This window comes from Pimephales promelas, chromosome 15 (genome assembly GCF_988280905.1).
Source record: "Pimephales promelas chromosome 15, fPimPro1.hap1.1, whole genome shotgun sequence".
NCBI lineage: Eukaryota > Metazoa > Chordata > Actinopteri > Cypriniformes > Leuciscidae > Pimephales > Pimephales promelas.
This window is the reverse complement of record NC_142783.1, coordinates 3732979-3746541: the sequence shown is the minus strand read 5'-3', so window position 1 is coordinate 3746541 and position 13563 is coordinate 3732979. Positions and strand designations below refer to the sequence as shown.

The window sequence follows — 13563 nt, the reverse complement described above, 5'->3', positions numbered from 1 at the left end:
TTCTTTTATTTTATTCAGTGGCGGAAACAAGCTTCCATAACACCCTGACCTTTATCAAAGGATCATCTCTAAATTTATAATAAAGCACATCAAAGAATAAATATCACTAATCCCATCCTCATGAGCTGTAATGAGACCGGGGAAAACCCAAAGGAACCCAGGTGCTGTATGTAAATGTTATTCTACTAAATCATAAAAATACCACATGTTTGCACTTCTTTTATTTATTTTATATATTATTTTACACTTTCTTCATAGCATAGTTTTTAAACGAAAACCCCGTTTTCAAATGCATCCGGATTAATGTGGACGTAGCCAAAAGCTGCAGTGTTTTTTTAATGAATAGCATGAGTGAATAATTCAATGACTCACTCATAGAGAAAGTAATTTGTCGCCACCTACTGAAATAATGAAGTGACTACAGAAAGAGTCACTGAAAAATCTCCACCACTGACGGTTGCTCAGGGTGTACTCGCACTAGGCGATCCGAATCATGTCCAAGAACGTTTGAACGCCAAACTCTGGTTCGTTTGACTAGTGCGATCGCTCTATAGTCCGTACCGTGCCCGGGCGCCGTCTCTGGCCCGCCTAGAAGAGGTGGACCAGAGCCCAGGTTCAGTTTGGCCTGGGCGTGGTACGCATGTATTGTGATCGCTACTACCACATCATTACCACAGCAAACATCTTCTATTACTACTTGGATACTACACTGTCATTAATTCGACTCTTTTTGACGGTAAAGTGTCGATTTGGGAGACAATTACTTTATATCTCGTGCATAATATTTATTTCACTTTGCTGCAGTTTACATTCGCAAACAGCTAGGCCTATATACCCACTGCATGAACGGGATATTCGGAAAAAAAAAAAAAAACATAAAAGGCCGTTTTAAAGGGTTAGTTCACCCAAAAATGAAAATTCTGTTAGTATTTACTCACCCTCATGTTGTTCCAACCCCGTAAGACCTTCGTTCATCTTCCGAACACAAATTAAGATATTTAAGATATTAAGATCGCTCCTGCATACTAGTCCATAGGCTTCTTGAGGGACTGGCTCTTGCTGTCCCCGAAAAGTCATTAAAGACATCGTTAAAATAGTCCAAGTGACTACAGGGGGTCAATCTTAACTTTATCAAACGACGAGAAAACTTTTGTGCGCAAAAAAAACAACAAAAATAACGACTTTATTTCAACTATTCACTTCCTTCTCCATGAGCCTGTAAGTCAGTTAACGTAGTGTGATTGCGTAGAGCTACGTCACACGTAGGCTCACTATTGGCCGACGCTGGTCATGTGTGTGTGATGCGTGTGACGTACAATAACAGAAGCTTACGCTATTAAACTAGTAACCTGACTCGCGCAGAGGGAGAAATAAACAAATAGTTGAAATAAAGTCGTTATTTTTGTTGTTGTTTTTTGCGCACAAAAGTGTTCTCGTCGTTTGATAAAGTTAAGATTGAGCGCCTGTAGTCACTTGGACTATTTTAACGATGTCTTTAATGACTTTTCGAGGACAGCAAGAGCCAGTCCCTCAAGAAGCCTATGGACTAGTATGCAGGAGCGATCTTAATATCTTAAATATCTTAATTTGTGTTGCGAAGATGAACGAAGGTCTTACGGGGTTGGAACAACATGAGGGTGAGTAAATACTGACAGAATTTTCATTTTTGGGTCAACTAACCCTTTAAATATGGCAAAATAAATGTGCATTAAAAAAAATCTGACTATTAAATTAATAGAAAAATGTTCATCGTGACATGACATGTAGCCTATTATAAGTCAGCAAAACATTAATGCCCTCAAAATATTTTTGAAATGCTGTTGCAATCTGTAAAAGTGACGATTATTCAAATTATTACTGATGTGTGCGTTCATGTTCAGGAACTCGTGTGCGATATAAAGGAAAACAGTGAAAGTTCAATTGGTTTGGTAGTAAAACGTGAAGTATTGCACATTGTTTTGTAAAATGTTTGCAGCTACTTTTTTTTTTTTAATTAAATTTGAAGCAGCACACTGAGCTGAGTTTTGTGATTGCAACAGCTCTACAGTCAACTTTAGTTCTATAATTACAAAAGCCTACGTTTAAATAGAATAACAGTATTCTTCTCAAGCCAACACTTGTACAATAGGCCTATATGGCCGTTATCATGGTATCTCTCTCTCTCTCTCTCTCTCTCTCTCTCTCTCTCTCTCTCTCTCTCTCTCTCTCTCTCTCTCTCTCTCTCTCTCTCTCTCTCTCTCTCTATACAGTGTGTGTGTGACTCACTCACTGTGGACATTTAACACCAGTCTTCTCACGCGCTTCAGAGAGAGAGAGAGTGTGTGTGTGCGCGCGTGAGAGAGAGAGAGAGAGCAGATTCATCTACGTGAAATGCGAAGATAAACTCTGTTTTCTTTCGACAGCTGGAAAAAGTAAGTTATGACTTACTATTCATTTCTTTCAATATGTTTTCTGTGTGAGACAAAGTTGTTGACGTTCTCGCTGAAACTGGCAGTTCATCAAGTGATAGTTTCATCGATCTCTAATGGAGATTAATGTGTGTTTTCTGTGGCTGGATTAGTGATTAAAACGAGTCTTATCAGTTTTCTTTATCTGAATGTATTCGGTCATTTGGAGGTCATTTTTACAGAAAAACAACAAAGACGTACAAACACTGAAATGAAAGTGAATAGTATACGAGCAACGGATACATTAAACGAAGATAAATCAAAATACGTTTTATAGGCCTATGTCCTTTATTAATGTTTATGTTATGTCGCATTATTTAACCACTCTTTGCAGAAATTGCAGTTATCTTATTGTATTTTATTTAAATTATTTAATTAACAGCATGCTGTTTAGTTTTAGATGCAGTAGGAGCTATCCTGACATTTTTTTTTTTTTTAGTTTTGTTGTGGTATATGACAACTGTATGGTATGGAAGCTTGTTTCCGCCACTGAATAAAAAAAAATATAATAAATAATTGTGACTTTTTATCTCACAATTCTGACTTTTTTCTCTCACAATTGCGAGTTTATATCTCACAATTCTGACTTTATTTCTCAGAATTGCGAGATATAAAGTCGCAATTGCGAGTTATAAAGTCAGAATTGTGTGTTATAAAGTCAGAATTGCGAGATATAAAGTCAGAATTGCGTGATATAAAGTCAGAATTGCTTGATATAAAGTCAGAATTGCTTGATATAAAGTCAGAATTGCTTGATATAAAGTCAGAATTGCTTGATATAAAGTCAGAATTGCGAGATATAAAGTCAGAATTGCGTGATATAAAGTCAGAATTGCTTGATATAAAGTCATAATTCTGAGAAAAAAAGACAGAAGTTTTTCTCACAATTGCGAGTTTACATCTCGCAATTCTGACTTTATAACACATAATTGCGAGTTTATATGTCGAAATTCTGACATCTTTTCTCAGAATTGTGAGATATAAACTCGCAATTGCGACTTATTAGGCCAATTAGGGGGGGAAAAGACAACTTTTTTCCCCCTCAGAATAGTTAAATCTCACAATTCTGACTTTATATCATGCATTTCTGACTTTATAACACGCAATTGCGACTTTATATCTCACAATTCTGACTTTATAACTCGCAATTCTGACTTCATATCTCGCAATTCTGACTTTATAACTCGCAATTCTGAATTCTGACTTTATATCACGCAATTCTGACTTTATATCACGCAATTCTGACTTTATATCTCGCAATTCTGACTTTCCATCTTGCAATTCTGAGAAATAATGTCAGAATTGCGAGAAGTAAACTCACAATTGTGAGATAAAAAGTCGCAATTACCTTTTATATTTTTCATTCTATGGCGGAAACAAGCTTCCATAGGTATGGTGTGTGTTAATGGATCATACAAGTAAAGTTTACATTTGTGGGCTCAAAACCTTATGGCTTCTCCAGTTCAGAAACTCCCATGTTGAAGCGGTCTTGGCAGGTGGCAGCATGCTCTGGCAGCTTTCTCATATTAAACTACTGTACATTTGTAGCTTGTTTCAGGCTGTTAGAACATGCTTTATGAGAGGCTTTCTTGATTACTCAGAAGTTGATCTTATATTGGCATCACTGAGTTGGTGGATATTAAAAAGCTTTAACTGTTTCACCAAACAAAAAGTGCCACACATTCAGCACCGATCCTGCAAACAAACCTGAGGTAACTGCAACATCACACAAACTCAGAATTGATATTGGGTTTGACTTTAACACAGGATGATTGATTGACAATTTGATTGATTGATTGATTGATTGATTGATTGATTGATTGATTGATTGATTGATTGATTGATTGATTGATTGATTGATTGATTGATTGATTGGTAGAGGAATTTAGGTACTGAATTGAATCTATTTTTCAGATATGTAGAGTAGGCCTATATTTTTTCTAAACTGATTGGACATATTTTTGTTAAATAAACCAAAGTTGAGCTGAACTATGATTTGCCATCTGAGACAGATTGTGTGTCTTTGCTCTTTTATGTTCACTGATTAATTGCAATCACAATAAATCCTAGCCTCTGGTAGTCTGGCAGTGTCAGTCATGCAAGCGCTTCTATGCTCTTCAAGGTTATTGGTGCCTAAGGCTTGGTTACATCTGATACGCAATGTGTGCTCAATAATCAAAACGCCCATCAAAACTGCATTCTGCTTGCTGCTTCAGTTCTAATCAGTGTTTGAATACGAATTTTAATGTAGGTTAATTCTAAAAACTGGAATACACTACTGTATGTATGTGACTTTACTCTCGTAAAAATAAAGGGGATTTCACAGCAATATTTCCAAAAACACCAATAGAGGGAATGCATTGACGTCACTTTCCCGCCGAAACAACCCGCCTCAGTCTGAGTGGCAAAAGATCTGCTGCGTGACTGGATTTAGTTGGAGAAACTGTGAAAATGCGACTAAAACAAACAATTTTATCAATTTAAACTAAATGTTGGACTCAATATAGTGTTAAAACTTACTAAAGATCCAGTGATCCATGGATATTGACATGCAGCCAGGAATCGTGTTGCCTGACATTTATGTTTGCCTGATTTTGACACTGGGGAAATAAAATAGACCATATAGACCTAAACATAAAGCAAATTTGCCTGTGAATGCTTTATATAAATACAATATAGGCAGGTCTAAATCCGGGTGATCATTTATATCAGTGTTTTAATAGCCTATATATATATCATCATATCGTCCAGCCATAAAACGTTAGTTTTTTTTTGGTCAGTGTTTATTAAAAAACATCCTTGATGTTGTCCTTGATGTTACGATTGCGACGCTTCTACAAAATGTAAAAATAATAGTAAAAACGTTAAAAAAAACACACAGTCGAAACATTGATGCATTGTATGTTTGGTCCGTGACATTTCTTGTAGTAATATTCCATGAGGAGGTTGAGCGGACTTCGTAACGATTGATATCAACGCTATCTAACGGACATCTCGCTTGTATCTAGATTCGGGGCTTGCCAACAAATAACCTGTATGCAATGAAATTGAAAACATATGAATACAATTCAAATCAGCAAATGAAATTCCTTCCGCAGTGTTTCTTTATGACCTTTGGCTCCTGCAAATGCAAAGCCTTGTGTAATCGCCTTAAATGGGAGTACAACTGTAAAGGGTTAATCAGCAGATGTGAACTCTGTATATCCCTATAGCTAGGCCTCAACTCTGAGATCTCACGAGTTGAAATGTTCATTTATTTGCCTCAGTCCCCAGTACAGTTATTATTATATAACAATACAAAATATATGGGTATGGTTTTACAGCTAACAGTGTTGTAGTCGAGACCACCTCACACGAGTCCGAGTCGAGACCGAGACCAGAGAGAGTCGAGTCCGAGTCAAGACCGAGTCCAGAGAGAGTCGAGTCCGAGTCAAGACCGAGACCAGAGAGAGTCGAGTCCGAGTCAAGACCGAGTCCAGAGAGAGTCGAGTCCGAGTCGAGACCGAGACCAGAGAGAGTCGAGTCCGAGTCGAGACCGAGACCAGAGAGAGTCGAGTCCGAGTCGAGACCGAGACCAGAGAGAGTCGAGTCCGAGTCAAGACCGAGTCCAGAGAGAGTCGAGTCCGAGTCAAGACCGAGACCAGAGAGAGTCGAGTCCGAGTCGAGACCGAGACCAGAGAGAGTCGAGCCCGAGTCGAGACCGAGACCAGAGAGAGTCGAGCCCGAGTCGAGACCGAGACCAGAGAGAGTCGAGCCCGAGTCAAGACCGAGTCCGAGTCGAGACCGAGACCAGAGAGAGTCGAGTCCGAGTCAAGACCGAGTCCAGAGAGAGTCGAGTCCGAGTCAAGACCGAGACCAGAGAGAGTCGAGTCCGAGTCGAGACCGAGACCAGAGAGAGTCGAGCCCGAGTCGAGACCGAGACCAGAGAGAGTCGAGCCCGAGTCGAGACCGAGACCAGAGAGAGTCGAGCCCGAGTCGAGACCGAGACCAGAGAGAGTCGAGTCCGAGTCGAGACCGAGACCAGAGAGAGTCGAGTCCGAGTCGAGACCGAGACCAGAGAGAGTCGAGACCGAGACCAGAGATGGTCGAGTCCGAGTCGAGATCGAGACCAGTGAGGGTTGATTACCTAATTTACTTTTATTTACTTAGAGAAATCCTTTTTTTTTTTTTTTTTTTTTTACTGAATTTACTTAGAGTTTAAAAAATATGATCAGTTTAGGGTAAAAAGGCCACATAGTAGGTGGTGTTAAAAGTAATTTTATTACAATTTGTCATGCGCAGTTGCGCACTAGAAAATCACCAATCACTGGGCGTATTAATCGATTTAAAGAAATATTTTATTAACATACATTAATAATCATGAAAAATATTTTTAATTGAACTCGAGTGGACTCTGGAATAAGTCAGAGTCCTAAAAAAACAAATGTTCGAGTACGAGTCAATTCCGAGTCCAAATGCACACGAGTCCATGACAAGACCAAGACCATTAAAATATGGTCTCGAGACCGAGTCCGAGACGAGTTCGAGTCTCGAGTACTACAACACTGACAGCTAAATTCAGCATATCGACACAAAATGAAAACTGCAGATCCAGCTTTCGCTGACTGGAGTCCAGTTGTTTCGATCCATTTGCTCCTCTTTCTATAGCAGTCTGTAAAAATATACCTCTGATTTTTTGTCAAATCTAGTTGTACAGTCAATCCCAAAGCTCTTTCCCACTTTATATGTGTTGTGTTTGTTTTTCGCGGCATTCACGCTGAACACATATACAGCCGCTCTCAGTCTTTTTGCCACTCAATGTGAGTAACTGCAGCACTCCGGCCGACGGTGACGTCACGCGCATACCCTCTATACCAAAATTCATTCCAGTGGCTTGCGTTGATATATTATATATGTGTGTATTAGAATGATCAAGTAAGAAAAGATAGCATTAGAACAGCCTTCTGTCTGTGCCCTCTTGACCTCTTTGCTTGCTTTCATCACTTTCTCCTTTATTCTCATTGAGTGATGTCTCTCCCCAGCAGCCCAGACGCGGGTTCAACAGGCCAGACTGCAAAAAAAGGCCAACATTGGTCAACGGCCGACCACCACAGCCAATAGAGGAACCATTTGGTTCCCCAAAAGAACCTTTCTGTGAGCAGTTCTTAAAGTCGCCAAGTTTTTTGTCTTCTTCAGTCCCTCCATAAATACGTGATTATGCGATCGCATGATTTAGTGCATAATCAGCCAAAGTCGGCATATTTATGCAGGGGCATTTTATCAAATACGCCCCATAAATTGACCTATGGCTAAGCCACGCCCCCTCCACTCACTCGGACACACAGTCAACATTCGGGGACAGGCGCTATGGCAGCGGTCACAGTAAGAGACATTTCACAGGAGACAATTGGTGATTTTTGGAGACAGAAAGATTATATATCATCTCTCAGTCACCTAAAGGGCCTTAAAGGATTAGTTCACTTTTGAAAAAACTTTTGCTGATAATTTACTCACCCCCATGTCATCCAAGATGTCCACGTCTTTCTTTCCTCAGTCGAAAAGAAATTTAGGTTTTTGATGAAAACATTCCAGGATTTTTCTCCATATAATGGACTTCAATGGGAACCGGATGGTTCAAGGTCCAAACGACAGTTCATAACAGTTTCAGATGCAGCTTCAAATGTCTTTAAACGACACCAGACGATGAATAAGGGTCTTATCATGCGAAACGATCGGTTATTTCAAAGCTTATTCCAAAAATGTAACTTTTCTAAGGACAAATGCTAGCCTTGCTATATTCTCTGAGGCGCGTTTGTAACGTCACGTAATACGTAATTACGTTCAAAAGGTCACGGGCGACGTAGCCGAAAGTACAGAGTCAGTGTTTACAAGTTGAACGCATAGGTTGAACGTGAAAACTAACTCAAACACCGTTTACAAAAAAAGGAATTAAAAGGAAAAACGACGATGTCGGACGATTTTGATTCTGTACTTCCGGCTACGTCGCCCGTGACCTTTTGAACGTAATTACGTATTACGTGACGTTACAAACGCGCCTCAGAGAATATAGCAAGGCTAGCATTTGTCCTTAGAAAAGTTACATTTTTGGAATAAGTTTTGAAATAACCGATCGTTTCGCATGATAAGACCCTTATTCATCGTCTGGTGTCGTTTAAAGACATTTGAAGCTGCATCTGAAACTGTTATGAACCGTCTTTTGATACTTGAACCATCCGGTTCCCATTGAAGTCCATTATATGGAGAAAAATCCTGGAATGTTTTCATCAAAAACCTAAATTTCTTTTCGACTGAGGAAAGAAAGACATGGACATCTTGGATGACATGGGGGTGAGTAAATTATCAGCAAAAGTTTTTTCAAAAGTGAACTAATCCTTTAACTATGCATTGGAGGGTTACATTAATAATTGTATTGTTGAGAAGGTCGATGAAAAGCTTCAGCTCCAGGCAGAGATGTACAGTGATGCACACTGTGATTGGCTCATCGCGTTTGGGGGCGTGGCTTAGCCATAGGTCGATCGCCGATTTCCATCCAAAATTTGCGGGGCTTGCATGATTTCTTAATCCTAGCGCTTTCGTTCCAAAAAAGCCATTTATTTTAGCAGAAAGTTGAAAAATGTTGCGTTTGCTTCACACAAGAGCAGCCGTTTCCTCGCCGTTGCCATGGGAACGTTATGAAGTGACATAACCTGTTGCCATGGGAACGTTACGAAGTGATGTAACCTGTTGCCATGGGAACGTAATGAAGTGACGTAAATACGACGTGAACATCATCGAAAAGCTGTAAAACAGGAGCACACTATTTTTTTTTTCATTTATTCATTTTTACAGAAATTGTAGCATATTGCTTTTTGTAAAGCTACAGAACTTGTTTGACTCATCAATATTTTGTAAGTTTGATGTGTTTATTAATGTCTGAAATAAAACAAAATGAGAACTTAAATATTCCGGCACTTTCTGTGATGTAGTTATGCTTGCTTATCATAGGGAGTAAAAAGAAATGACTCTTTATATTAAGGTAGTACCCTAGTGAGAACAGGGGTAATCAAACCACAGTTTTTGCTAGTTCCCGCAATTTCATTGCATAAAATTGCATAAATATCCCGCATAATCCATCGCATTTTTAAAGAAAATGGGCCGCATAGGCTGATCAAGGATTTTTGCCTGCAACAATCACAAAAAACTGAATTTTTTTGGAAGGATTGAAATATGTTAGCCTTAAGTTTATATAAACCAGTGTGCTCCAAAATAATGACAAAACTCACATTTAGAAGAAACTAAAACTTCCGCCGACATAAATCAACGCTTATGATGACATCACTCTGCACTTCAGCTTCTCATCAGATTTTCTGTCCAATTAAATGCTGTCTAGTATCTGAAGCCCCGCCCCCTACATTATAAATAGATGCTGAAGCTGAAATCGGTCACTTGTTCACACATTTACTATTTTCTACATGGTGAATGGCACCTAGTGCACTACATAGGGAGTAGGGAACGATTTAGACAGTTTAAATATGCTTTCAATTGGGGAAAATAAAGTCTGGTTTCATGTTAGTGTCACGTGAACACACCAGCACCGAGCGGATCGAGTCGCCTACACGTCTTCGGCATGATTATGTTCCCTGTTTTCCTTTAGTAACAGCTTCATATTGAATGTAACAGGGGTGTCTATTACACTGTGGCTGTCATAGGGGTGTAACGATACCCTCATCATGTCACGATTCAATATCATGATATTATTGCGATACTCCAAGACATGTGGTAAAAGGTTAACAAACAATGAACTGTTGATTAAAATGCTAAATTTGGTATTTCATTGTGTGTGGAAATGAATAGGCACGGACTCAGGACAACAGTGACACCAGAATAACTATATTCATGATTCTGAAGCTGAAAACAGAATTATATGCTTGTAGAGACTAGATCAAATGTAGGGCACTTTTTACTGGTTTTCATTTCATTTTCTATTATCAGGCACACAAATATCTCCCATTGCATTATTATACATTATATTTAACATTATATCAGTTTAATGTAGTGCTGACACTAAAACTATGTAAACTTTTTTTCTCACACACAATTTTTTTTTTTTTTGTGTGAATAATACACAATACATATTGTTGCATTTTGTGTTGCGATATATTGTGACACGACATGAAGCTGTCAAACGTCGAGCTGTGATGATATCAGCAATATTCTATTGGCTATTTTTAAAAAGGGGAGGGGCTTTTGGAAATGTTTCGCCCTGTCTTCCTGTTTCAGTGGAAATCACATCACCATCAAGGCATTTGAGTGGGCCTTAAAGGGTTAGTTGACTCAAAAATGAAAATTCTGTCAGTATTTACTCACCCTCATGTTGTTCCAACCCCGTAAGACCTTCGTTCATCTTCCGAACACAAATGAAGATATTTTTGATGACATCTGAGAGCTGGATCACTCCTGCATAGTAGTCCATAGGCTTCTTGAGGGATAGAAACTTGCTGGCCTCGAAAAGTTATTAAAGACATCGTTAAAATGGGCTCAATCTTAACTTTATCAAACGACGAGAACATTTTTTATGCGCAAAAAAACAACAAAAATAACGACTTTATTTCAACTATTCACTTCCTTCTCTATGGGCCTGTAGTCAGTTAAAGTAGTGTGATTGCCTACGTGTGATCACACGTAGGCTCACTATTGGCCGACGCTGGTCATGTGTGTGTGATGCGTGTGACGTAAAAACAGAAGCTTACGCTGTTACACTAATAACCTGACTCGAGGCAGAGAGAGAAGTAAATGAATAGTTGAAATAAAGTCGTTATTTTTGTTGTTTTTTGCACACAAAACGTATTCTCGTCGTTTGATAAACTTAAGATTGAGCCACTATTTTAACAATGTCTATTTACTAGTTTGGAGGAGAGATCCAGCTCTCAGATTTCATCAAAAAAATCTTAATTTGTGTTGCGAAGATGAACGAAGGTCTTACGGGGTTGGAACAACATGAGGGTGAGTAAATACTGACAGAATTTTCATTTTTGGGTCAACTAACCCTTTAAACGAACCTTTTTTTCTTTGTGTGAAGAACATCTGTGTAATCTGAAGAACCTTTCTCCCAATGGAAGATTCCATGGAACTTAACAGTTCTGAATGGAACCATTAATGGCAATAAAGAAGTTTTATTTTTAAGAGTATAGTCTGTTAAAGTCAACTCCAGTAGCCAAATTTCACAGCCAGTCTACAGACTTTGGGAGTTGTCCAATTACAAAGGAAATGTGTGTATAACAAGCAGATTTGAATCAATCAATCAAGTTGGAGGATATGAAACATGTTTGATATTTTGAGCCAAATTTACAGCACATGTTTTTATTTGTTTCTGTGCGAGTTGTGTTAGGAATGACTTGAAAGTTTGGCAGTGTGTCGTTTAGTGTTTGATGCCCAGGTTTTTTCTAGGGTACCTAATAAACTAACTCTGCATGGTGATGAGTGCACATGGTAAATCTCAAATAATGCTTTAAAGGGGCTTTTGGCAGGCGTTCATAATGTGTGTGTGTGTTTCTTTTTTTTAATGTTTTCAGACGAGTGGATGCGTCTTGTCTGTTTGAGCATGCACAGCTTCAGGGGCTTTTTTAAAATCAACAAAAAACTAACACAAACAATTGTCTGTTGCAGGACGTTGGGTGTGTGTGCACTGAATTGGCAGAAAACAGGCATGACACTGTACTGTGTGCTGTCCCCTTCAGAGGTCAGGATGCTGGCGGTTGTGGTCTGTGTGCAGCTGTTACTGGTCTCAGTGTTAACGGTGAGTGAAACACTGCAGTACACTCTACTGTACACAGATGTTCGAATGAATCTTTTTTCGAGTCATTTGGTTCATTCAACGAACGAAATGACTCGAAAAAAGATTCATTCGAACAGGAGAATCACAAATGTGCATCACAGAACAGAGCAAGGCGAGCATTTGTGCTTCTAAAACGTAAAGTTTTTTATTCATTTTTTAAATGAGCGATCGATTTCTTGACAATTGACAATTTCTGACATTCTCCAGTTTTATTGTTGCCGGAGTATCGAAGCCCTTTTCTTCCGGAAAAGAGGCTCATTTACATGTAAATGTACACACACTTTTGCGGTGCTCTTTATTCGAACCTTTCATACTATGATAGTTTTGCTCAATTAAAGATCATCAATATGTAGCCTATTTATTTGTTTTATCATGTCTGTTATCAAAAATCTGCACCATGCATTTCAAAAGAAATGTTTTTATAGTGCATACACTAATTTTGAGGAACGTTGAAACTCTTGTGTAACACAAATAGTCATTTTTAATTTAATTTTTGAAATCACAATTTTACCAGATGTAGCAGTGTCTACACTGGCATTTTATTTTTAGATTTAACGTATATTTACACACACACACACTAACCTGACCCCTACCCATCACAGAAAACTTTATGCACTTTTTAATTTTTTAATAAAACACTGCTTTGTATGTTTTCAAAGCCATTTTAAATATGAAGACTGAAGAAATGTCCTCATAAATAATGTTCACGTTGTAATACCAGTGTCATTATACAAATTAGACATTTCTGTCCTCATAAGTCACACCAGATTGTTGTTATATCAGATTTACATATGAGGACGTCCCTAAAGGGAAGTTTTCAGAGGTTTTGTCAAGTTTTGGTCACCTCTGGTTACAAAATTTTCCCCAAAAGTAGGTACACACACACACACACACACACACACACTTTTTCATTTATAATGAAGTACACTGTAAAAAATAATCCTGTAAAAAAAAAACGGTAAACTACTGGCAGCTGTGGTTGCCAGCATCATACTGTAAAAATGCGGTGTGTTCCTGTTTTTGAAATGATCAGCTAATTCACTGAAAAAAATCATACTTGTATTCACATGTTTATGAGTATATTCTTCTATTACTATAAAACAGCATTATGGTAATCTTAACCTATCAGTGTAAAAAATAATCCTGTAAAAAAAATGGTAAACTACAGGCAACTGTGGTTTCCAGCATCATACCGTAACTATATGGTGTGTTACTGTTTTTGAAATGATCAGCTAAATAGTGTATTGTCAGCTATACACTATAAAACTTAAATTTAACAGCTATATGCTCTAACACAAAAAC

At 38.4% G+C, this 13563-nt stretch overlaps 1 protein-coding gene across 2 annotated transcripts in view; it reads left to right on the top strand.

Moving 5' to 3' along the window:
* The first annotated feature begins 2305 nt into the window (after nucleotides 1-2305).
* paplna (papilin a, proteoglycan-like sulfated glycoprotein) overlaps nucleotides 2306-13563 on the top strand; it is a 90448-nt gene continuing 79190 nt past the window's right edge. For both annotated transcript variants that reach the window (XM_089120035.1, XM_039651071.2), the window contains exons 1-2: nucleotides 2306-2411; nucleotides 12093-12222. In XM_089120035.1, coding sequence (XP_088976161.1) covers nucleotides 12133-12222 — 90 coding nt within the window. In that variant the 5' untranslated portion in view covers nucleotides 2306-2411; nucleotides 12093-12132. The remainder of the gene's footprint in view (nucleotides 2412-12092; nucleotides 12223-13563) is intronic.